At 36.2% G+C, this 23,162-nt stretch overlaps 1 protein-coding gene across 1 annotated transcript in view; it reads right to left on the bottom strand.

Annotated features, from left to right (window-relative positions):
- Positions 1-5,009: 5,009 nt before the first annotated feature.
- Positions 5,010-23,162, bottom strand: part of pdgfc.L (platelet derived growth factor C L homeolog) — a 168,315-nt gene continuing 150,162 nt past the window's right edge. Inside the window, exons 4-6 of the mRNA XM_018231204.2 lie at positions 14,659-14,866; positions 9,099-9,316; positions 5,010-6,254 (exon numbers count right to left, since the gene is read on the bottom strand). Of these exons, the coding sequence (XP_018086693.1) occupies positions 6,138-6,254; positions 9,099-9,316; positions 14,659-14,866 (543 nt within the window). The 3' untranslated portion in view covers positions 5,010-6,137. The remainder of the gene's footprint in view (positions 6,255-9,098; positions 9,317-14,658; positions 14,867-23,162) is intronic.

The raw sequence follows: 23,162 nt of genomic DNA, 5'->3' as shown, positions 1-23,162 counted from the left end.
TGGTATACATTCTTTCTGTTGCAAGAGTTTTATTTGAAAAGGTTTTCATATTCAGAGTATTTATCAGAATAATACGTTTTGAATGTTTTTTGGAACTTTTTGTTAGCACTAAATGAAGGATAAAGGTAAAGGCAGCTTTAAACAGGCATATTATGCCTTTAAATTCTACTTAAACAAAGGATGCATTACAGTGTTTTCTTAACATAAAGCTGTAACATTGAACAAAGTAAAGTCAGCTAAAGAAAAACATTTTTCTTGAAGGCAAAGGTTTACATAAACTTCCCAGATTTTAGCAGCAGCCAGAACATGGTAACTGAAGAATTTATTCAAATAATGCACTGTATCCACAACACCAGGTAAATACTGTCATGGCAGTTACTCTGGTTTGACTGAGCATTGTTAGCGTAATCCTGACTTGTTAACATAGGTAGCTGAAATATAAAATATTTAGAAAGAAAGGTTTGACCCGGCTGTTATAATGGAAAGAATGTGGCTGCCTGATATTTTAAAATGCTGGATACAATACAACAACAGTATATTTAATATTAACTTATAATAAGGAGAAAATACAGTGAACCCTTTTTTAAAAAAAATACAAAACCAAATGGGGGAATTTAATATAAGGCGTAAGCTCAAAAGTGTGCATAAAAATGGATGAATGATTTCTTACAATCATCCCCGGAACAGCTGTGCAGTGTTGTGGCCCATAAACAACATACATCAGCTGACTGATTACTTGGCAGCTCCGAGTCAACATCATGTGGAAAAGTCAGTGACTAAAAATTTAGTCCAGAGAGGCTACATAGAAGTCAGTATCTGCTTTTTTATGTGCTATTTACTAAACTACAACAAATCAAGCTATTACACATAAGGCATCATTTACTAACCACAAATGAAGTGCAGTTTTGTACCAACAATGCAGTATTTTTTTTAACATTTACATGGTTTTGTTTATGACACTTGCTATCAAAATGACAGCGGGGACACCCTTTACTAGCAGATGAACTAAAGCTCACTCAAATAACTGACTTTGGCACAAATCCTGCATGTAGAGAGACATAGGGGCACATTCACTATGGGCCGAATATCGAGGGTTAATTAAACCTCGACATTTGACCTTGGAAATTAAATCCTTCGACTTCGAATATCGAAGTCGAAGGTTTTACCGCAATTCATTAGATCGAAGGAAAAATCCTTCGACTCGAATGATTCGAAGGATTTTAATCCATCGATCAAACGATTTTCCTTCGAACAGAAATTTCTAGGAAAGCCTATGGGGACCTTCCCCATAGGCTAACATTGGTGCTCTGTAGGTTTTAGGTGGCGAAGTATAATTATAAAGAGACAGTACTTCGACTATCGAATAGTCGAACGATTTTTAGTTCGATTCGTTCGATTTAAAATCGAACTCGTACTCGAAGGTCGAAGTAACCAATTTGATGGTCAAAGTAGCCAAAAAAATACTTCGAAATTCAAAGTATGTTTTTATTCAAATCCTTCACTCGAGTTTAGTAAATGTGCCCCTCAGTGATGGGCGAATAATGCTTTGAGTTTAATGCTTTGGACCATATAGTCGCACATATAAAAGTTGTTGCTCGCTGCAAAATTGAAGCACATGAAAATTATGTGTTTCGCTAATTTTTCGTTGTTTCGCAAGTTTTGCGGTAAACAGCACAGATTCGCCTATCACTAGAGAGACAGGATTTCTGGGTTTTTTAAAAAAAGAGTGAGCTCTAATACATCTGATTGATTATAAATATAGCATTTCTTATTTCAGTATGATGAAACATATTACATTTAGATTTTTGCCATAGTTCGTGTTTATGGATTTTCAACAACCCCTAAGCTAAGCTTCTTAACAGCTGCCCAGAGCATACTGAGCATGTGCTCCAGATCCAAAATGGCAAGTTCTTGTGGGCAAATTTGAAGACCTGGATCATCACATTATAAGATTGCCTAACCTCTTTACTGACACAGTAAGTTCAGTAGCATTTGTTGCTATAGTAGCTTTTATGCTTTACTTTTGCTAACAAAAAGCTGCACCAATCAATGCTCACACTGACTGCGCAGAGATTTACAGGTCAGAGATAGAAGGCCAGTGATACAGGTGTTCCTTTCAGGTGTGTTTTTTTTAAACTCCAATGGTGTGCATTCATCTGTGTCTTGTGGCATATTTCCTGTTGAATGACATAGCAATCTATTATTTGGCTGCAGGGTAGTAGGTTCAATTTGAATTCACTTTGCATTCCACTTGTAAAAATGGCCATGAGCCCCATCAAGGAAATTGTATGACTTTGAATGCTATTCACAAGTGCCTCACTACACGTCTTTACGTTGCCAGTAAATGTTTTATTGCTGAATGAGGTGCAAGGTATAGGGCACATGGATGCAAGAGAGTCTTGTGGAGGCAACATGCAGCATTTGCCTTGAGGAGACATTATTTACAGGATTCCTTCTACATGCTGCATCTGAAATAGCAACTGGCTTTCACCTAGAAAAATATTCAGTGTTCTGAGCACCATAAATAACTCCCCAGTGGAAATGATGCAATACGCACACGCAAAGACCCCATAAAACTGCACATAAAACAAAACTTGTACTCAGTGTGCCCACATGGATGCATGCAAGACCCACACCCAACCCATACCTACGTACCTGCTTTCTTATGCCCATGTAATTGCACCCATCCTGCTCCTACAGTAAATGCTGCGCCAACCAAAAGTGATATTACACAAAGCAAAAGTGATGTCACACTTCAATCTCTTTTACATTGTAAAAAAAGGTTTGTTTCACCTTTTAACTGGCCACCTGTATTTCCTCAATGCAGCTAACGGTACCCTCGGGCCACCCTCAGTGGGGACAACTAATACATTCCTCCATAGTCCAAAGTGCTTTGCAGGTATTCCACAGGTTCTCGACCCACCTTCAATTATGATGGAATTATGGGGAAAATGCTGCATTGTGGGTAAAAAATTTGGCATTTTGCAAGCACCAATTGCATTGCACTTGTGTTTGTAACCAAGACATTATTTTCCAATTTGCCTCATTTGTACAAAATCTGTATTCAGTTTAAATAGAAATACATTAACTGACCTCTACAAAAGCACATAACAAAATTAAAAAAATCCCAAAGAGATCATAAAACTCAAGCATGAGGTGCAGATCCTAGTAGTGGTAGACACAAGCCAGCCCTTTTTTTACTGACTGCCATAGGCCGAACAGTAATTGCAGGTACCTTTACATCTTTGCACCTTGTCCTGCTATTAGTTAATGAACCCTCTAATGTTAGCTTCATATTACATATACTTGTAATTCTTTTCCTACTGTGGGTAACTGAGAGAATGCAGTGCCAGAAAATAGCAGCAGATCAAGATGTATATGCAACTAACCAAATTATGATTAACTTGTTAGAAAAAGGTAGATACCTGGAAACTATAACAAACAAGGAAAAGTTGTGCTCACCACTATTTTTTAAACCATTAGGCGGGGGTGCAATGAGGTTGTGACCACAAAATACATATAGACAAATACAAGATTCCTCTGCACTCAACCCATTATCAATATATTTAAGACAGAGACATTTTGTGCATACTGCTACATCCCATATCTGGCCAGTCCTACGCTCAATTTTCATCTGATTCATTAAAAAATTCTATTGCTTCATTATACATTTTACAATACATTTTTCAGTAGCAGTATGCAGAAAATGTCTCTGTCTTAAATATATTGATAATGGGTTGAGTGCAGAGGACTCTTGTATTTGTCTATATGTATTTTGGGTTTTTTACCCTAGCAGCCGGAAGAAAATTCTTATCCACAAACTTGTTTCAGAAATATCCCAAAAGCCTAAGTACAGTACATGAATTGACTGTCAAAATTATCTTTTGACCCTTTCTTAAAAATTAGGCCTGTAGAATTTTAGAATAGGCTGAATACCAAATTTACCAAACTGAACAAAAATCTTAAATTTCTATTTTTGAAAAAAAAATTCCTGTTCAATTGTCTAGTGGTCTAAAGCCATGTGATATATAGGGTTTGGATTAGGTGTCCCAAGGCAAGCATCTTTTGTCCTACTGTAGCTCCCAATCTAGTGCCCCCCCCATGGCAGAGGCAATAACCTCCTTGCTGGCACCGGCAACCCTCCTCCATTCTTTCTCTGTTCTCTTTTCCCCTCTCCCCACCACAGACTGTTCCTGCTCACCCTCACTGGAAGTTAGAGCAAGCCAGGATGGATGGTAGTCACTATCAAGTTTTTTAATAGGCAGCTGTCTATTGTGTCTACCCCTAATTCCGGCCTTGGATTTATTGAGATATTTAGGATTTGGCTCAATCCGAATACTGCAAAAATGCCTGGGATTCATCCAAATTCTGAACCAACTCCAGGATTCTGTTCATCTCTGACAAATATGTCCCTTAAAGGGCAATTTCTTTCACTTTTCATTCTGCACTTCCTAGATGTCACTCACCTCCTCAACCACCCCCCACTATCTAATTGTATAGCCAGTGCAGTGCTTGGGCATGGGCATCAAGTACCCCATTCCGGCACATAAACAAGATTTTAGGATGATGCAACGATAACAGTTTCTCCAAATGCCTGCTTGCTGTGATTGTGAATTTCAAGACTGAAGGAAGCAAGATTGAAATAATTTATTTAGAGTAAGTAAAGTTTATTTTGATTGTCAAATCCAATAGAATAGAATCTGGAATTATTTATTAGGATGCCAGGTCCCCTTTTAAAGTTTGTTTTGTAATCAAAGCATCAAAGGAAAAAATTAAAATATCTTTATATAACAAAATTGATTCTTAGGTAAACTATCAGTGGTATTTAGAATTTCTAGATTTTAAAATATCTTATACTGGACAGATGCAATTTTGAATTCACTGCAAGAATAAATCTGTCCTGGTAACAACAACGTTTGTAAGACACACACACACTAAAATGAGCAAATAAGTAAATGTCCACTATTGTACGAGACAGTGAGGATAGAAACTTCTAGTTGACACATAAAACATGTTGACATCTGCTTTATTAAAAATAAAGTGGGCTAGTAACTTTTCCCTCCAGACTTGCAGTATTTTCCCCCTTTCCAACTTTGTTGTAATGAGCTCCATTGTACATTGTACAGACCAATTTATTAAAAAAACAAACAAAACATTTGAGACACATAACACTTAACCAAATCAAAATTGTATTATTGTGTTACCGAAAAAAAGGATCATATTGTTCTTCCAAAACCCATAATTAAGTTAATATTATACATTTAAGAGTATTGTAAGAAGCAGTTCAGTACCAATATATTCTTTGTATCTGACATTTTACTCTTAAAACTTGAAAACCCACATTACTTCACTGTTTAGCACCATATACAAATAATGACGTTCGAGCATCATTCGATGGGTTCTATAACACAAGTTAGAATTTTTAACTAATGCTTAAAAAGGCAGCACATTAAATACCCTAAGTAAAAATAGATAAACTTAAGACAATAAGAAATGTGAATACATATGTCAAAAGTGTATAAAATGTACAAAATTAACAGAAAATAAGAAAACAAAAACCAAATGACTTTTTAATTGAAAATGGCAACGGTTTATGTTTTGGTAGTTGGTTTTCGTATTGGTCCAAACACACTGCATTAGCAAATAAAGTTCAAATAATGGGCACAAGATGATCCAGAAGGAACAATCTCAGTGTTTTTTAATTCATGTGTTCCTGCCTCTGAAATGGAAGCATACAAGTAAGACTATATCATGCAGTTTGGATTTTCAAAGCAGACCTCAAAATAAAAAAGTTGAATTCCACTATCTTAAAATGTGATGCCGTTGTGAAGCTTTTACCCATCTGCAAGTCTCTCTCTTTTCAGGGTGGGCAACTAGTCTGTATTCATATAAAAGTTCCATCAGCTAAACCTACTGGCAAATCTGGGCATCGGAAACCTTTTAGAAGCATTTTGAGCTGGAGGCAACTAGAGTTCCTTCTCATTTGGACACATTGCTTTTGTGAATTTGCAAGGCTCGGAGTCCAGCTTCCAAATTTACAGTGTAAACCAATGTTCTTCCTTAAGAAACAGCATGCTCCTGTATAAACAGCATGCTACTGTGTGTTTTATAAAAATCTCATGCATCTCCAACTTGATTTATCCTCCAGTGTTACCCTTGCACATACAGGTGCATTCTTCATGATGTTCCAAAGGGACATCTGCCAAAGATTTTTGCAATGTTTTCATCCCATTCCTTTGCTTTAGCTGAAGGACCTAAAAGTAGAGTGTAAACAGAAATCCATAAGTCCACCCAATTCCATAATTTAACTTAGTAATGTTTCATATTCACATAAAAGCTACTATTATATAATATGCACTGTACACCACTGCAAAGCAAACATCATTCATGAAAATGTTGCAATAGTACACCCTCACCATGTGGTAAGGGTGTAAAGTAACCATATTTTGGGGTAGCTGTGAGACATATTGAAAAAATCAGGTTCTTGATTCATATTGTGAGTGAGTTTGATATCTCATCAAAAGTCATTATTGTTCCTGTAATAACACAAACCATTTAAGGTTCTTGTTCTCATTTACAAAGCACTCAACAATGTTGCACAACTGTAATGAAGTTACAACAACTACAACCCTAGATATGCCCTCATTCTCTCCCCTTTAATTCTGCATTCAAGATTTTTCATGTGCTGCGCCCATCCTATGAACTTCCACTTCCCATACCATTAGGCACTCCCAGAGCCTTGCAGGCCTTCAAACAGTCACTAAACCCTCAGCAACTTGAACACCCACCTCTACTTTTCATTCACACACACACATTGCTGGTTTTCCAGTTTTCACTATATCTGTCTTATCCAACAGGACCTCTACAACCACAATGTTCACCCTTACCCTTGTATGTCTAATTTCCTATGACTTTTAGATTCTATGCTTTCATCAACACCCCCCCCACCACCATTGTTTCCTGACAATATACAATTGTATTATGGGGGGGTTGTGGATGCACACCTGAGGCCAATTTCAAAAAGTATAAAGCCCTGTCTAAGTAATTCAAGTAAATATGCAAGTGCATGTAATTTTGAAACAGGGTTTTTTTGTTACAAAGTTATGATCATAATATTGATCATACCCGCCCCTTTTTACTTTTGGTGGTCCCCCTCACTTGTTGTGCCTTGGTTTGTGCAATCTGTCTCCCTTAAAAGCCATAGATGCTAGCGGCATGGGAGGATCTAGCCGTGAAAAAACCAACGTCCCATTAGACACTTCTCTATGTACACACACACTTATTGTGTCTTTCATTTATTTCTCTTCTACACCCTTTCATTCTATGCTTACTTTCATACATACTCCCAAATACACATACACTTTCCCTTACCACTACCATACACACCTTCACATTTCACTTACACATGTATACACACTATTGTGCAACTGCACATATCACTCTACTTTGTTTTTAATTACAACACCTGACTTCTACTTTTCTAAAATGGGCGTTGGTTAAGGCAGTCTCTCCCTCTTAAAAGCCGCTTAGCAGTTGGCGGGGGAAGATTTAGCACAGAGTTTGAAACCAAAGCACTGGAGATGTTTACATAAAGAATTGTTACTACACAGAGAGGTAATGTTCCTTTTTTACTATGACTAAAGATAAATAAGTTAGGGACCACCATGTGGGGTTTTACCTTGACGTGGTATGGTGGCTTATCAATATTATGATCATAACTTTGTAACAAAAAAACCCTGTTTCAAAATAACATGCACTTGCATATTTACTTGAATCATTTAGACAGGGCTTTAAACTTTTTGAAATTAGCCTTAGGTGTGCATCCACAATCTCCCCTAGTTTAATATACAATTGTAATTGTTCATCAATTCTGGTGAAATACTTGTACAGTTATGGGACCTGGTATCCAGAATGCCTGGGACTTGGGGTTTTTATAATTTAGATCTCCATACCTTATGTCTACTAAAAAATAATTTTAACATTAGTTAAATCCAATATGCTGATTTTGATTCCAATTAGGATTAATGATATCCTTGTTGGGATCACATACAAGGTACTGTTTTAATATTGCAGAGACAAATTTAAAAATAAAATGTAATTATATGATTAAAATGGCGTATATGGGAAATGGTCTTATTGTAATTTGGAAATTTCTGGATAACGGGTTTCATGGATATGTAAACTGTAATATCTTGTATATGTATCCACTGCAGTGCTGTATTTGTGCTATATTAACAAAAAAATGGATACTATTAAAACCTTGTTGTCAAATCACAGAAGGACACTACTTAAATAGCATATTTTCCTGTATTTATAAACGGAAAAGGTTACACATTTGAGCCTTATCTATATTTTGAGCTTCCCTACAGACTAGGCATTTGTTTTGATGGTCCCACAAGCGGGACATAACCAGGGAGCTGCAATAATTATACTTTTGTTACACAAGAAGCATTAACGATTGATTTCTCTTGTAGACCCAGTTTATTTTTGCCAACTCAATCTTTAATTTTGTAGGTTAATTTATTGGCATTTGTTCCTTTAAATGTGTTATCCTTAAGCAGGTTAATGCTTGAAAAATTATTAATACAGGTATGGGATCCGTTATCTGGAAAACCGTTAACCAGAATGTTCCAAATTCCGGAATGGTCATCTCCCATAGACTACACTATAATGAAATAATCCAAATTTTTAAAAATGATTTCCTAATTGTCTGTAATATTAAAACAGCAGCTTGTACTTGATCCAAACTAAGATATAATTAATCCTTATTGTAAGCAAAACCAGCCTATTGGGTTTATTTAAATGTTTACATGATTTTCTAGTAGACTTAAGGTATGAAGATCCAGAAAAAATCCGTTATCCGAAACAGAGATATTATCAGTTGGTTAAGTCTTAGATTCCATACAAAACTGAATCCAGGATTGGGTGTACTAAACTTAAGGTTAACTACCCCTTAATAACTGAGATATAGATTTTAACACAAAGTTAGTGTTCAATGTTCCTAGTGCCAGGCTCAAAAAGAATAAAATATTGAGTATGAGATAAGTTATTCTCTAAAAAAGTAAAATGAAAACAAGATACAATTTAAATGAAAATACCTCATGGTACTTTTTGGTGACTTTAGTAGGCATACATTGGCACTCTCTGCACACATGATTGCAGCATGCACAGTTTCCTCCACAGCGCTTCACTAAGAGGCAACTGGGCCAGAAAATAACATCAGTCCGCTTCAGTTCTTCCCTTAAAAACACTGAAAAGTTCCTTGGGGTGCAGCTATACAATCTGACTTCTTCTTTTAGCAAATTCAGATCCACAACTGTGAAAAGACAAAAAAATAGAATCTTTATGGAGAAAAAGCACAAAACACATTTACTCCCTCCATTTTTATCTATTGTTCACTAAGGAACCACCAGTCACAGCAGGTAATGTAATAATCAATTTATGCAAAGAATTCTAGCTGGCAGATTCCCAGGATATTATTTGTCATACTCTATAAAATCCAGGCTGATGTAAGGAATTAGCAGAATTTTCAGTAAATTCACATTACAATTCCCATCTGTGGTGAAGTAGAAATTATACAGGAATGAAAGTAATGTGAATTGGTCCCAAATGAACTTTTAAAAAAAACAATAAATCTGTTATATAACTTCACAGGATGAATACATGAAATACATTATCCAGCTCCTGGTCCCTATTATAATATTTCTAATCCATTGGGAAAAGTCCCTTATAACTATTCACAAATGTACTTTATAAAATTGTTTGCAATTATATCAAAAGCTGGGGACTTTATGGCATCTAAGAAACCTTTATATTTGTGATTTTGTACAAAAAATTCTTTTTGTAAACTACTCTGATTGCCAGCATATTATAGAGATTCTCAGAAGACATAACATTTATCCAGTGGATCCTGTTTCAAAGAATCTTAAATCCTACCAATGTCATAGAAAAATATTCATGTTCACTGAATCTTGCCACCAATTTGCCTTGAACGTATGGAATACATCTAGAGATTTGGCTGCTCTTGCATCCTTTGTCTTAATCCCACTAAACTATTATAGAGCAATGGTGGAAATGAGTTGATCATTTATTTTTAAAAATAAAATAGCTCATAAATTCAATAATGGAATTCGCCACTGAATCCTGGTTTGAAGAGTATTTTGCAGTATATTGGGGCATGCGGATCTCCAACTAACTTACCAATGAACACATGACCAGCCAGTGAACTGCCACAACAATTTAGAATATGACTCATAAGGAATATATAAGCAACATGAATATTTCACAGCACCACTGTTATATCAGATATAATGCTCTGTGTGCAGGACTCCAGGGGGTTTCCTGGACAACAGGTATATTTCTATTTTATTTAGGTACCATTATTATAATAGTTATAATTTTCACCTGCTGAAGTTACAGTATAGTCAGTTTGATTTTGATGTAGAAATAATGTGGTGTTGTGGCCTTAGTGCATAACTTCTAAACTGCAAGGTTCTGCTGGAATTCGAGCCAGGAACCTATGGGTTTCTGGCTCTGTGTCCTTTCCACTGGGCCAGGTGAGCAGCTAGCAGACTTGCTCGCTATAGTTCATCTGGTCTTTACCATCCCTTCCCAGCAACCATATTGGTTGGGTAGAGTCAGCCCTATATATAGCCCAGCCCTCCGCACAGTCATCGCTAGAGCATTAGCTACTGTACTGAGCACTGTGGCCTGACCCTAGCTCCAGCTCCTGTGCTCTTGCTCTCCTGTTCCTTGCTTCCTGCCCTGCCTGGTCTTGCTCCTCTTTGTATCCAGCCCTGTCTTCTCTCCAGTCCAGATCCTATAGTTATCTAGATTGTACCTTCGCCCGCTCCGTCCCGCTCCGTCCCACTCCAGCCCGTCCTTGTGCCTTCACCAACTCCATCCTACTTCAGCCTGTCCTTATGCCTTCACCCACTCCATCCTATTCCAGCCTGTCCTTGTGACTGTTCTTCAGCCTGTGGGTTTTCAGTTCCTGTGGGTCATTAACAGCTCCTGCCTTAAGGACTCCCTCCTTCTCCTAATAATCCATGACATGAACTTTACATCTCATGGTCTAAAGGTTTAGATAATGCATAACATCTTCAAGGCTTTAAACAGTAGGTTTTCACTAAAGTCATGTAGGAAACATTGAGAGTATTTCCTTCTACAACTAACCCTATAACTGTTATACTATGTTTAATGTAAAACATGTTATACTACTTACTATATTTAAGGGATGTTTCTTGCAGTCTTTTTACTGTTGGAGCATTATGTTTATTGCAAAAATAGCACTTTCTCTATTGCACTGCCTCTATGCATTAGTATGTGTGTAGGCACATGCTGTATACATGTACACACAGACACAATCGTTTGCTTTTGAGTCTTAGGAATATGATGGGGCGTGGATGGAAAATGCATTTACAGACATTTTCCACATAGCAAAATTACATTGCTGCAAATGCATTGAGGGGGATTTGTGGATAGCCAATAAACCTAATTAGTAGGCTCACTTTGTAAGTGTGTAGTTTATCTGTCATTTGAAGTGCCAGATAAGTCCTGAGCCTGAAGGCGCTTGGAAAGAAAGTGTGGAAACAAAGATAAATATATAGGTTTTAGCATTTATCAAGAGTCTACATGATGTTGCCTTGAGGCACATTCTTTTATAAGTTGAATCCTCAGTTTCCAACTGCAATGAGGGGAATCATCATTTTTCTCTCATGCTTTTTATGGTTTACTTTTTATTTCTGAATTACACTGTTTACATTGCAAATAATTCACTCTACCATTTAAAATTGTATTCTTGAACAAACAAATGTATTTTTGTTTTAGCTGTAATATTGGTGGGGAGGCAGCCATTTCATTCTGAGCTTTGAGAAGGAGCCAACACTTCAGGATGGAACTGCTTTGAGACAGCTATTGTTTCTCCCCTTCCCATTGCATGTAATCACAACTAGTGATGAGCGAAATTTTTCGGCAAGTTTCACAGCGAAAACGAGGCCCATAGACTCCAATGAGTGAAAAAATGATTGTCACACATCGACTTGGGATTCACCCAACACTAACCATGACCTACTCGTGGTGTTATTCTCATGTCTAGCAATGCAAACAAATCCTTCAGCAGAGGTGTCAGGTAGCTGTTATCTGGTTAGCTGCCCATTGTTTTGTTGATAGGCTGCTGATGAGCTGCTGGGGAGGGAGGGGGATTATATCACTCCAATTTGCAGTGTAGCAGTAGAGTGACTGAAGTTTATCAGAGCACAAGTCACATGACCTGAGGGCACCTGGGAAACTGACAATATGTCTAGCCCCATGCCAAATTTCAAAATTAAAAATAACAACATCTGCTCTTTTTAAAAATGGATTTCAGTCCAGAATTCTACTAGCACATCACTATTAACTGATGCATTTTGAAAAAAAACATGTTTTCCCACAACTACTACTACGTTTTAATCTTATATAATGTTGTATTCTCATGTTGGTTTATAATAACCAATGTTTATAAATCAGTGGAGGGGGAGTTGAGCCTGCAAGTTCTTCCTCTCTTTTGCTATTATTTCAGTGCCCGAAATTGGTGAAAAATCCAGGCCTGCCATAAATTGTGCTCATTATTCCCTGGAATCGTAAATAAATGTCTAAACCTGATGTTGTTGCAAAGGTAATGTTATTGATGAAATCTAGATCAAGTGTTTCCAAGGTAGTTAATACTCCTTGACTACAAACCTTAACCAAACTGACCTTCAGGCTGGGCACCCCAATAATGGTGTTGGAACCACTGGAATAGATAAATGATTAAGTAACAAATAATGGCTTTAAAGAGAGTCTGTACTGAGTCAAGGGATTGGATACTGGGTCACAATTGTTTAAGGGAATATAGAACAAGGCACTTATGCAAGGTTCCAAGAACAGAGTGAGGGTGGTAAATGACATGAACAGTATTTTTTAAGTATACATGTTTGTACAGTCTATTAGCCCACATATTTAAGGGTATTACTGATGTTATCCAATCCCACACCATCCACTATATATGCAGCTGTACAGGATCCAAAGCTGCATTGTGGGGAAAAACCATAGTGATTGCACACAAAATGCACTTGTACATGTGCCCTAATGTGTTCTTTTGTTATGGCTTCTCAATAGTCCCAAAATAAATTATTTTTGATTAGTTTAGAAATAGCCAGACAATTTAATAAATAATTACAGGCATGGGATCCATTACCCAGAAAACATTATCCAAAAAGGTCCTAATTATAAGAAGGCCATCTCCCATAGACTCCATTTTAATCAAATAATTCAAAATTTTAAAAATGATTTCCTTTTTTCTGTAATAATAAACAGTACCTTGGACAAGATTCCAATTAAGATATTACTCCTTATTGGAAGCAAAGCAATGATATTGGGCTTTATAGCATTAAGGTGCTACAGCTGGGCCTGATTGGCCTCAGGTTGCTAATCAGTTGCCCAGAAGGGCTGAACTCCATAGAACGATGCGTCGTGCGGTGACAAAATGCTGGTGACAAGTTGGAGGCGCCGAATATAATGGGAACACGACTTTCGGATGAAGACGCAGCGTTCATAATCAGCAGTCATGTTGTGTTGTATACATGTAGTTTGTACCTGCGATGTATATCCAGGCTAGTCAGTGTCTCAGGATCTCTGACTAAGAGAGACACAGAAAGAGGTGTGGGATCCTGACTCTAAGGAACCTATGTGCCTGTGCACACACACAGTCGCCCTGTGGAGATCTGTAGTTATGCTACCTTTAAGTTGTTGTTGAACTAATATTGCTGCTGAAAGACTTTTTTTGGTTGTTCAAACAGTTTTTAAAGGAAAGCTGCCTTTATTTTTATCTGTTTGCTGCCGGCTGAAATAAAAGCTATTTTTTTAAGAGAAAATCTGAATTTTTAGTAAAAAAAAAAAACTAGACTGTTTCGGGATTTATTATACCCCGAGGAAGGAAAAAGTCTGAATCTGAAAGTCCTGCATCTCAGATCTGCCGAGGTTGTTTATAAGTCAATGGGAAAAGTCCCGAAGATATCCTGATCTGCGCTGGGTTTCGTGCAATAATCTGAAGATTTATTGGTTTTCAGGCAAAAATCTGAAAAAAATTGTACGATTCAGATTTTTCATGATTTTTTCAAGTTTTTTCCCGCACAGGAAATATTCGGGAAAATTTATTAATAAATAAGGAGAAATAATGTGTGCGGATTTGGTTGGAGTTTATTTCAAGAAATAATTTCAGATTTTGATAAATACAGTAACACCCTTACTCTCTGCGAACCTGTCATAGGTTTATTTCATTTTTACTAGATTTAAGAGATCGAAATTACTGAAAGATCCCTTTTCCAGAAAACCCTAGGTCCCAAGCATTCTTGATAACAGGTCCCATACCTATACAATCTTTCCAGTAATCTACAGAAAATACACATTTCCTTTCCTAAACTTTTAGAGAACACACTTTTTAGAAGTAGTGCTTATTCTTTCCTATTTGGTGTTCTCATGGATTAAAGCAGCTATACAATGATCTAGAATGACTGTTTGATTGTGCTGATTGAACTCTAAAGATATAGATACGTATCAATTAAACGGAATATACATGGAAGAAAAACCAATGTATGAAATCAGCACAGAAAACTGAAAATTGAATTGGACAAGACATACCTCTGTTCTTTCTGCCATACATGTAGGATTTTCCGAGTAATTGCCATGGTGGTCTGTATAAATCTTCTATGTCCAAATGCAATCTGTCTGGCTCAAGGTATCTTATTACTTCTTCCAGCGTCTCAAACCGAGCAACAGTTTCACTTAGAATGTCTAATGGCAATGCTGAAGGCGGGAGGACTGATGGACTTGCAGGCGCTGCTTGTTGCTGAAAACAAAGAAGCATTAGCTTTGTTAATACAGTGAACACAGGAATATAATGGAATGGAAAACGTCCACCAGGACTCCAATGCCTTTTTTATTTCATTTACTATCCTGTACAACCTAAATTATGCACCATTTATTTATCCCCAGTAGACATCTGGGCATTTTCCTTTCTACTCATATGTATTATAGACAACATTTTGTTTTGCCTTGAATGATTGTGTAAGGGGCATAGTTTATAATCTGCAATAACCATAACTAGAGTTATTTAAGTTTTACTCCTTCTGTTGAATCAACAAAAAAGTTTGGCTCTGGATAAAATGAAGTCTTCTGTCACCGTACCTCTTTCTTCAAGATTTGTACTTCTGACTGTGTCATTTGTTCACAGCAGCAAAGGCAACGGCAGAAGAAATAGCCATGGTCAATACCGTGGGTGAGAAAACTCATAAAAATGTAAAAAACAGTTTCTGACAATGTCCTATTCTGTTAGTTTAAAGAATGCATCACACTGTATGCTGAATCCACCGAACCAAGGAGCATGGCATGCAGTGTCCATCAACAATGCTTCCAGCTATGATCTGCAGGGAACACAATGTCATTCTTTGAAAGAGATTTGCTTGGCAGCTCTCCATGAGGTACAGTCAGGTAATTGTGATAAACAAACCATGAACTGCTGTGTTTTCCTGCTCATGCTGAGTAATGTGTAGTGGTGCTTACCATAACATATGTCCAGGGCTGTGTTCTCTTTTGCCTTCTCTAAACTTGTATTAATACTATTTTTGTTAGTACTACACCACTGAGAATAGAACTGTGTTGAATTTTAGACTCCATATTGAAATGTCCAGCCTATTTGTTTTAGAACATATGGGGCTTCCTAAAACAGCTTACCTTTCAGCATATTTATTTCATATTTTTTGTTACCATTACCTGTTCATGTCAGATACAGGCTTTTAGCTTTAATTGCCTATTAAATCAATAGATGTACAGTACAATGAAAAGGTCACTTATTTCAACAAATGATGTTTTGCATTATCAGGAATTAATATCTGGTACACTGAAATGCAGTGGCTTCAATAAACAAATCCACAATCCAAGGGGTATGTGTGCAGGCAAAACATGTATTTTTGCACTAATAGAAAGTTGCTGCCTTTTGAACATTTGGGGAAAATATTTATTTTAATGAGGTAATTGTGCAGCGTTCATTTCATTGCACGGTCTGTCGGTTGCAACATGGGGTAAATGTTCTGTTAAACTATTTGCATATATTTTCAAAAATAAGATTCGGAATTTAGTCTGTGTTCAGCTAAAATTCAGCATTTGGCAAATCAGAAATGTGAAATGGAAACAAATAAAATGGCCTTAAAATAGCCGGTTACATTTTCCACTACATTTCTCAATCACCTTTTTAAAAACAAATGTTTTTTTTTTCTAAATAGCTTTTAAAAGCAATATATGTGAACAAGGTAACTTGTTCTGCATGAAGATTACTACACATAGAATTATATTAGCAAATAGCATTCTGCCATCAACAAAAAATTAAACTTGTTTGAGCATAGTTATTCATTAGTAACACCAAAAAATGGAAGTGTTTTAAAGTAATGAACATGTAGGGGCCCATTTACTTAGCTCGAGTGAAGGAATAGAAGAAAAAATACTTTGAATTTCAAATGGTCGAATATGGCTACTTCGACTACGAATCGAACGATTCGAATTAAAAATCGTTCGACTATTCGACCATTCGATAGTCGAAGTACTGTCTCTTTAAAAAATACTTTGACCCCCTAGTTCACCACCTAAAACCTACCAAGGCCAATGTTAGCCTATGGGGAAGGTCCCCATAGGCTTCCTAACAGTTTTCTGATCGAAAGAATATCCTTCGATCGATGGATGAAAATCCTTTGAATCGTGCGATTCGAAGGATTTAATCGTTCCTACGATTGTTAGATCGTAGGAATAGCGCTAAATCCTTCGACTTCGATATTCGAAGTCGGAGGATTTACATTCGGCAGTCGAATTCGACCCTATGTAAATCTGCCCCGTAATGTATTGTTGCACTGCACAGGTACAACCAGGTTGTTTGCTTCAGAAACATAGTTTATATAAAGAAGCTGCTGTGTATCCATGGGGGCAGCCATTCAGTTCAGAGTTCAGAGTTCCCCCCCCCAAAAAAAGATAGGTTCTAGGAGGTTCCCCATAGGCTAAAACAACAATTCAGCAGGTTTTAGATGGCGAATGGTCACATTTTTAAAGAGACAGTACATTATAAATTTCTAAATTCGAATTTTCATTTTTTTTTTCAAATTCAAATCGAATTTGCACTATTCTCTAGTTGAAGTACACAAAAATTAGCTAGAAATTAGAATTTTCACTTCAACCTTTGATAAATCTGCCCCTTAAGGTATGGTGATCCAAATTACAGAAAGATGCTTTATTCTGACCCCAAGTCCCGAGCATTCTGGATAACAGGTCCTAAAACTGTAGTTCAAACCCAAATGTTTAAAGCCAAATGTTCCCTGCATAAAATACACTTTTTCTTACAACCATCTTGTTTTACAGAAAACAAACAAAAAGTAAGCCATATTTACATAGTATATTTAATTTTTGATCATTTTGAGAAAAGCATAATGTAATATAATTGCCATGGAGGTCTGCAGACGCCAGGCCTCCACATATTATATCTTAGCAACAGCTGCAAAATATTACAGAATATATATTCCAAGATATTTTTCTCAATTTCTTTTTGGCTAAATAAAAATGTTATATGTAACCCTTTCACCTCCTACATACCAATCTGGGGGATAAAGTCCAAAGAAGAGGTATTACTGTAATGAAAGCCGAGAAATGGGCCTATCTATACTGATCACACCAACAAAGAACAGTGACCACTTTGTAAGGCTAGCTTAATAAAAAGGTGTATCAAATCTCATTCAGGCCGTGTCACACATTTATGCACATAATGTGCATTTTAAATAGCTTAAGTAGCAGACAAGGCATGCAGACAATGACTCCTGCCAGGAACAACTGACAGTAGTCTCTACAAATGCACAAGCATGCCCTGGAACAATTTAAACACTCTCACTTTTTTACTTTTTTGCTACAAAGCTCTGCCAGAAGTGGTTTTTACAGGCATTTCAAGAGCTGGAAAAGAATGCTATCAATGAAACAATATAAAAGGGGATTTCTATGGAATAGCTATTTAAAACAAAGAACTTTTAAGACCAAGCAAAATGTTTATACTAAATAATGTTAGCTTATATTTATAAATATATATATAATTTGATGTAAACATATTTATTGCTTTTCTAGGTGTCCAGTTGCCAAATGCTCTCATCAGAATATTAAAGTATTTACTTTTGCCTGAAAATGTGTAATCTTGCGTAAAGCTGTATAGGTTTGAAAAATACACGTTTTTTTGCCGCTGTTTTCACACTAGGAATGAATTTTATAGTACCCATATGGCTATTTCTATATTCTACCTGGGAAACCACAGAAGCCATGTCTTGCTTTATGGAAAATATTCTATATACACTTTGAGGACCAGACTGGAAAAAGTTGTATCATTAGGTGCTTATCTTAATGACTCCTCTGCTGATTTAACAAACACTGAAAGGTTTTGCAAAACCCCCCTCCGCGATTCTAATCACCTAATCAAAACCCCAGACAAGTCTGTATTTTTCACTGCTGAGGAGCACTTGGGTGAGAGGTTAGCAATTACAGTACTGGTGTGTGCTTAAAGGAGAACTACAGCTTAACTAAAGAAGTAGGGTAGAAATGTTGTACATTAGGCTTCTGTACCAGCCCAAGGCAACCACAGCCCTTTAGCAGTAAAGATCTGTGTCGCCAAAGATGCCCCAGTAGCTCCTCATCTTCTTTTCTGCTGATTCACTGCACATGCTCTGTGCTGCTGTCACCTACTGAGCTTAGGGACCCTCTCATAATATACTGTAAGCATAGAATATAAATGTCACAATGAAAGGCTGATTAGTAATTAATACAAATAATTACTACATGGCAGCCCAAAAAGCAATGCAACTAGCATCAGAATTAAATAATCAGCCTTGTAGCATCAGCTTATATTACAAGCCATCCTCATTTTCTGCTTGATAATTTGCAACAACCCCTGAACTTAGCTTCTCAACAGCTGCTCAGAACCCACTGAGCTTATGAGTGTCGCAGACACTTTCCAAGATGGTGACCCCCTGTGACAAGTTTGAAGTCCTGGATAATTGCTGCTATTGAGATCCTAACATTTTAGGTTGGTACAACAAGTTCAGTATGTAACATATGGCATTTTTAACTATATACACTTTTAGGGTTTAGTTTGCCTTTAACACCTAATTCAGCAGAAGCACTGAGCTCTCCCATCCTTCTGAATAGTTAGCCCCCCCCCACTGTAAATTGAAAACAGATATTAAGGACTCTTTTTTTTTTTCGCTGGGATGATTAGGAAACTGTTAAATGTGAAGTGCCTGAGATTTTTTTTACCGAGTAGTAAGCATCATTATTGGATCACTAGATCTAGTAACTAGAAGCAATAAGGGAAATATTAACAGTGTTGCCACTCACTAAAAATGTCCGGGCATTATAACCTCAAAGTCTGAATTGAGGTAAAGTAATATTTGTAAAAAAATTCTTTTAAGCTGCATGATCACAGTATTTAACTACGTTATTTTATGCCATTGTTTTTATGGTTTGGTTTATGACAGCAAGTAAATTCCAGAAGAATAAAACGGTGTAAAAACTTGGCAATGCCTGACGAGTGTCTTTACGAAGCCTTTTCAATCGATCACTGCTTTTATGATTGCATTTTATGCGGAAAAATTTTAAGCTGACAATAGTGGGCACATTTACTTAGCTCGAGTGAAGGATTCGAATGGAAAAAACTTAGAATTTCGAAGGTTTTTTTGGCTACTTCGACCATCGAATTGGCTACTTCGACCTTCGACTTCGAATCGAACAATTCAAACTAAAAATCGTTCGACTATTCGACCATTCAATAGTCGAAGTACTGTCTCTTTAAAAAAAACTTCGATCACCTACCTCGCTATCTAAAACCTACCGATCGAAGGAAAATCGTTCAATCGGTGTATTGAAATCCTTCGAATCGTTCGGGTTTAAGGATTTAATCCTTTATTCCTACGATCGTTCGATCAAACGAATTGCGCTAAATCCTTTGACTTCGATATTCAAAGTCGAAGGATTTAACTTCGATAGTCGAATATTGAGGGTTAATTAACCCTCGCTATTCGACCAATAGTAAATGTGCCCCTTAATATGCATCTTGAAAACAAAGCTATTTTATTTATTTTTTTATTTAAACTGTGATGTCAGGCAGATGACGATGTGTGGGGTAACTGCTGTTCTTATAAACAGGCTCTAAAAATCAAAGCAAAAGTTTAACTACTATTCTGTCACTAGGAAACATTCTTGGTTACACTCATCAGAACAGTAGCAATGATAGTTTTATGTGATAATGATATATACATTCACATACTTCCAAATTAGTAAGGGAAGGGATTCCAAGAAGGAAAAAAATGGAAAATGAACGCTCTTTTGGATTGGGAATCATTGGTGTAAACAATGAAATAATGGAAGCAGTTACATAATATGTCTAGGGATTGTGAAACGACTTCAGAAGTAAACACATGAATGTTTGCTACTGGAATAATAAATTCAGCAGCAAGTCAATCTCCGTTACCTAACCACATAATGAAGTAACATTTCTTTTAGAAAATACACAAGTTTTTAATAAAAGCTTGCTATATAAAAAGAAAATTCAAACTAAGATGGAGCTGCTTGTGGTTTTTTAATTTATGATTATTCTATGTTTAAAAACAAAACAAATGTACAGGTATGGGTTTCATTATCCGGAAAGTTTCAAATTATGGGAAGGCCATCTCCTATAGTTTTAATTAAATAATTCAAAATCTTAAAAAAACGTGTTTGTCTGTTATAAGACAGTGCTTTGATTCTAACTAATATATAATGCATCCTTATTGGAAGTAAAACAATCCTATTAGGTTTATTTGATGTTTACATTATGTTTTAATAGACTGAGGAGGTTATTTACTAAAGCTCAATTTTTTCTGTTTGAGGTTTTTTGGGCAAAAACTCAAACTTTTAGAGGAAAAAGAAACTTTGGATTAAGATTAATTATACACTGAAGTTACTAAAAGTCAGAATCCAAAAATCTGCCTTCTAAAACCTGTCAAGGTCATGTAGAATTCAAAACCCGCCCAAAAAAGGAAGAATACCATGTGGTCTGTATACCTATCTTTTTTACATGATTTTTGAATAAAGACTATATTTTTTTTAATATAATATGGAGTTTTGGGATAACTTTTTTGGTTTTGAATGATTATACCCTTGTGAACTGGGGGTTTTATCCCAAAAATCATGGGCCCTTGTTGACAGGCCCTGCGGAGATTAGCATCTTACTACATACATTTTTTCCTAAGGTCATGTAGAAGTCAAAATTTGAAAATATTGTGATCTATTGTGATTATCATCCGATAATCAGAAAAATGTGTGCATTTTCGAGTTTTCACTATTTTATCAAGTTATTGGCTTTTTTTAGTTATTTTTTTTAATAAATAAGATAAAATTGTGGATGGGAGTTTGGTCAAACTTGGTTTAATAAAAAGGTGAGATAAATTCGATTTATAGTAAATTTCCCCTTTAAAGTATGAAGATCCAAATTATAGAAAGAGCCCTTGTTTGGTCTCTAGCATTCTGGATAATAGAACCCATAACTGTACATGCTTTATAAGTGTCATTGGAAGTCTGCAGTGGCGGAGGTGCAAAATTCAGAAGTGATATTGTTTTATTATTGCAGCATTATTGAATATGAAGGTATTTCCTTAACAGAATAGATACAGTGTACACAGACAGACAGAAGAATAGTTCCCTGCTATAGTCCCCACAACAGAATAGTTTGACCCATGTATTTCACCCAAGTTGTCTTTTGGTAAGGTATCCTGATATCCAAAAAAATGGTGACGTCATTACAATTGCATATCAGTGCTATGATTTTTTTTCAAAAATGGTTCCTTGATTTCTGTCTCTCAATTTAAAACTGGAATGCATATTTATATTCAAAGGAAAAGAAATGATTTGCCTTTATCTCAATCTTTATCTATTGCGTCTGTGCGCATTTAGCACAGACTTTTGTCTTTCTTTAACCTCAGCTACTATGTAACTATGACTAACCACATCACAGACTATGAATCACTGGAGTTATGAATATATGAAAAACACACATCACTTGCCTCTGTAATTGTTTCCAGGCCTCTTTAATAAAGCTGTATAAAAGTCTCAAATGTTTTATGGCTTCATACCCAGAAAAGACAAATGTCTCAATGTAAACAATTTATCCCCAATGAAATATGGAATGTATCGCTGGATATTCCATGCACTTGAACTGAAATATGATTCAAATGACCATATTAAACCGGGTTTGCTTCAAAACTCAGCAAAATCTCTTTTATAAGAGGCCACACAATTATAGAGGAAAATTGATTATATTAATTACATAGAGCAATGAAATTCAAATGAAGGGGAAGTGAATCCGTAAGCAAAATAAAATTGAAGAAAGAGCAGTTATATTTGAGTCATTACTTTAATTACCTCCTCCACTCAGTGGAAAGTCATGGGAAGACATTGCATAAGATAAATTGAGGAGACACCGGTCAAAATAAAGACTTAAGAAATATTTGGGCAAGTTAGGAAGCAGCATCTAAGAGATAGTAGTATTGAGAAGAAAACAATGTTCATTTTTTATTATTTGTGGTTTTTGAGTTATTTAATCGGCAGCAGCCGCAATTTCAGCAGTCTGTTTGGTAGGGCCCAAATGACACAACCATTCACTGATTCAAATAAAAGACTGGAATATGAATCGGAGAGGCCTGAATAAAAAAATGAATAATAAAAAGTATCAATAACAATACATTTGTAGCCTTACAGAGCATTTGTGTTTAGATGGGGTCAGCGCCCAACCATTTGAAAGCTGGAGAGAGTCAGAAGACAAATAATTTAAAAACTATTTTAAAAAAAAAAGAAAAAAAAGTTGCTTAGAATTAGCCTTTCTACAACATAAAAAGTGAACTAAAAGTTAACTTAAAGGTGCACCACCCCTTTAATATAAAGTTAAGTTGTAACAAAAGTGGCCATTGTAAGTTATTCATCAGCCAAGATTCAAGTGCTCACTGTCTCAGCTAAGGTCTTATGTAGCTGCATGTACACAATAAGATCTGTCAAAATAAAGGATAGAAAGTGAGCATGTGACCTCAGCGGCAGCGAGT

Source organism: Xenopus laevis, chromosome 1L (assembly GCF_017654675.1).
Source record: "Xenopus laevis strain J_2021 chromosome 1L, Xenopus_laevis_v10.1, whole genome shotgun sequence".
Lineage (NCBI taxonomy): Eukaryota > Metazoa > Chordata > Amphibia > Anura > Pipidae > Xenopus > Xenopus laevis.
Note: the sequence above shows the minus strand (reverse complement) of the source record. Positions and strands in the feature narration are given on the sequence as shown.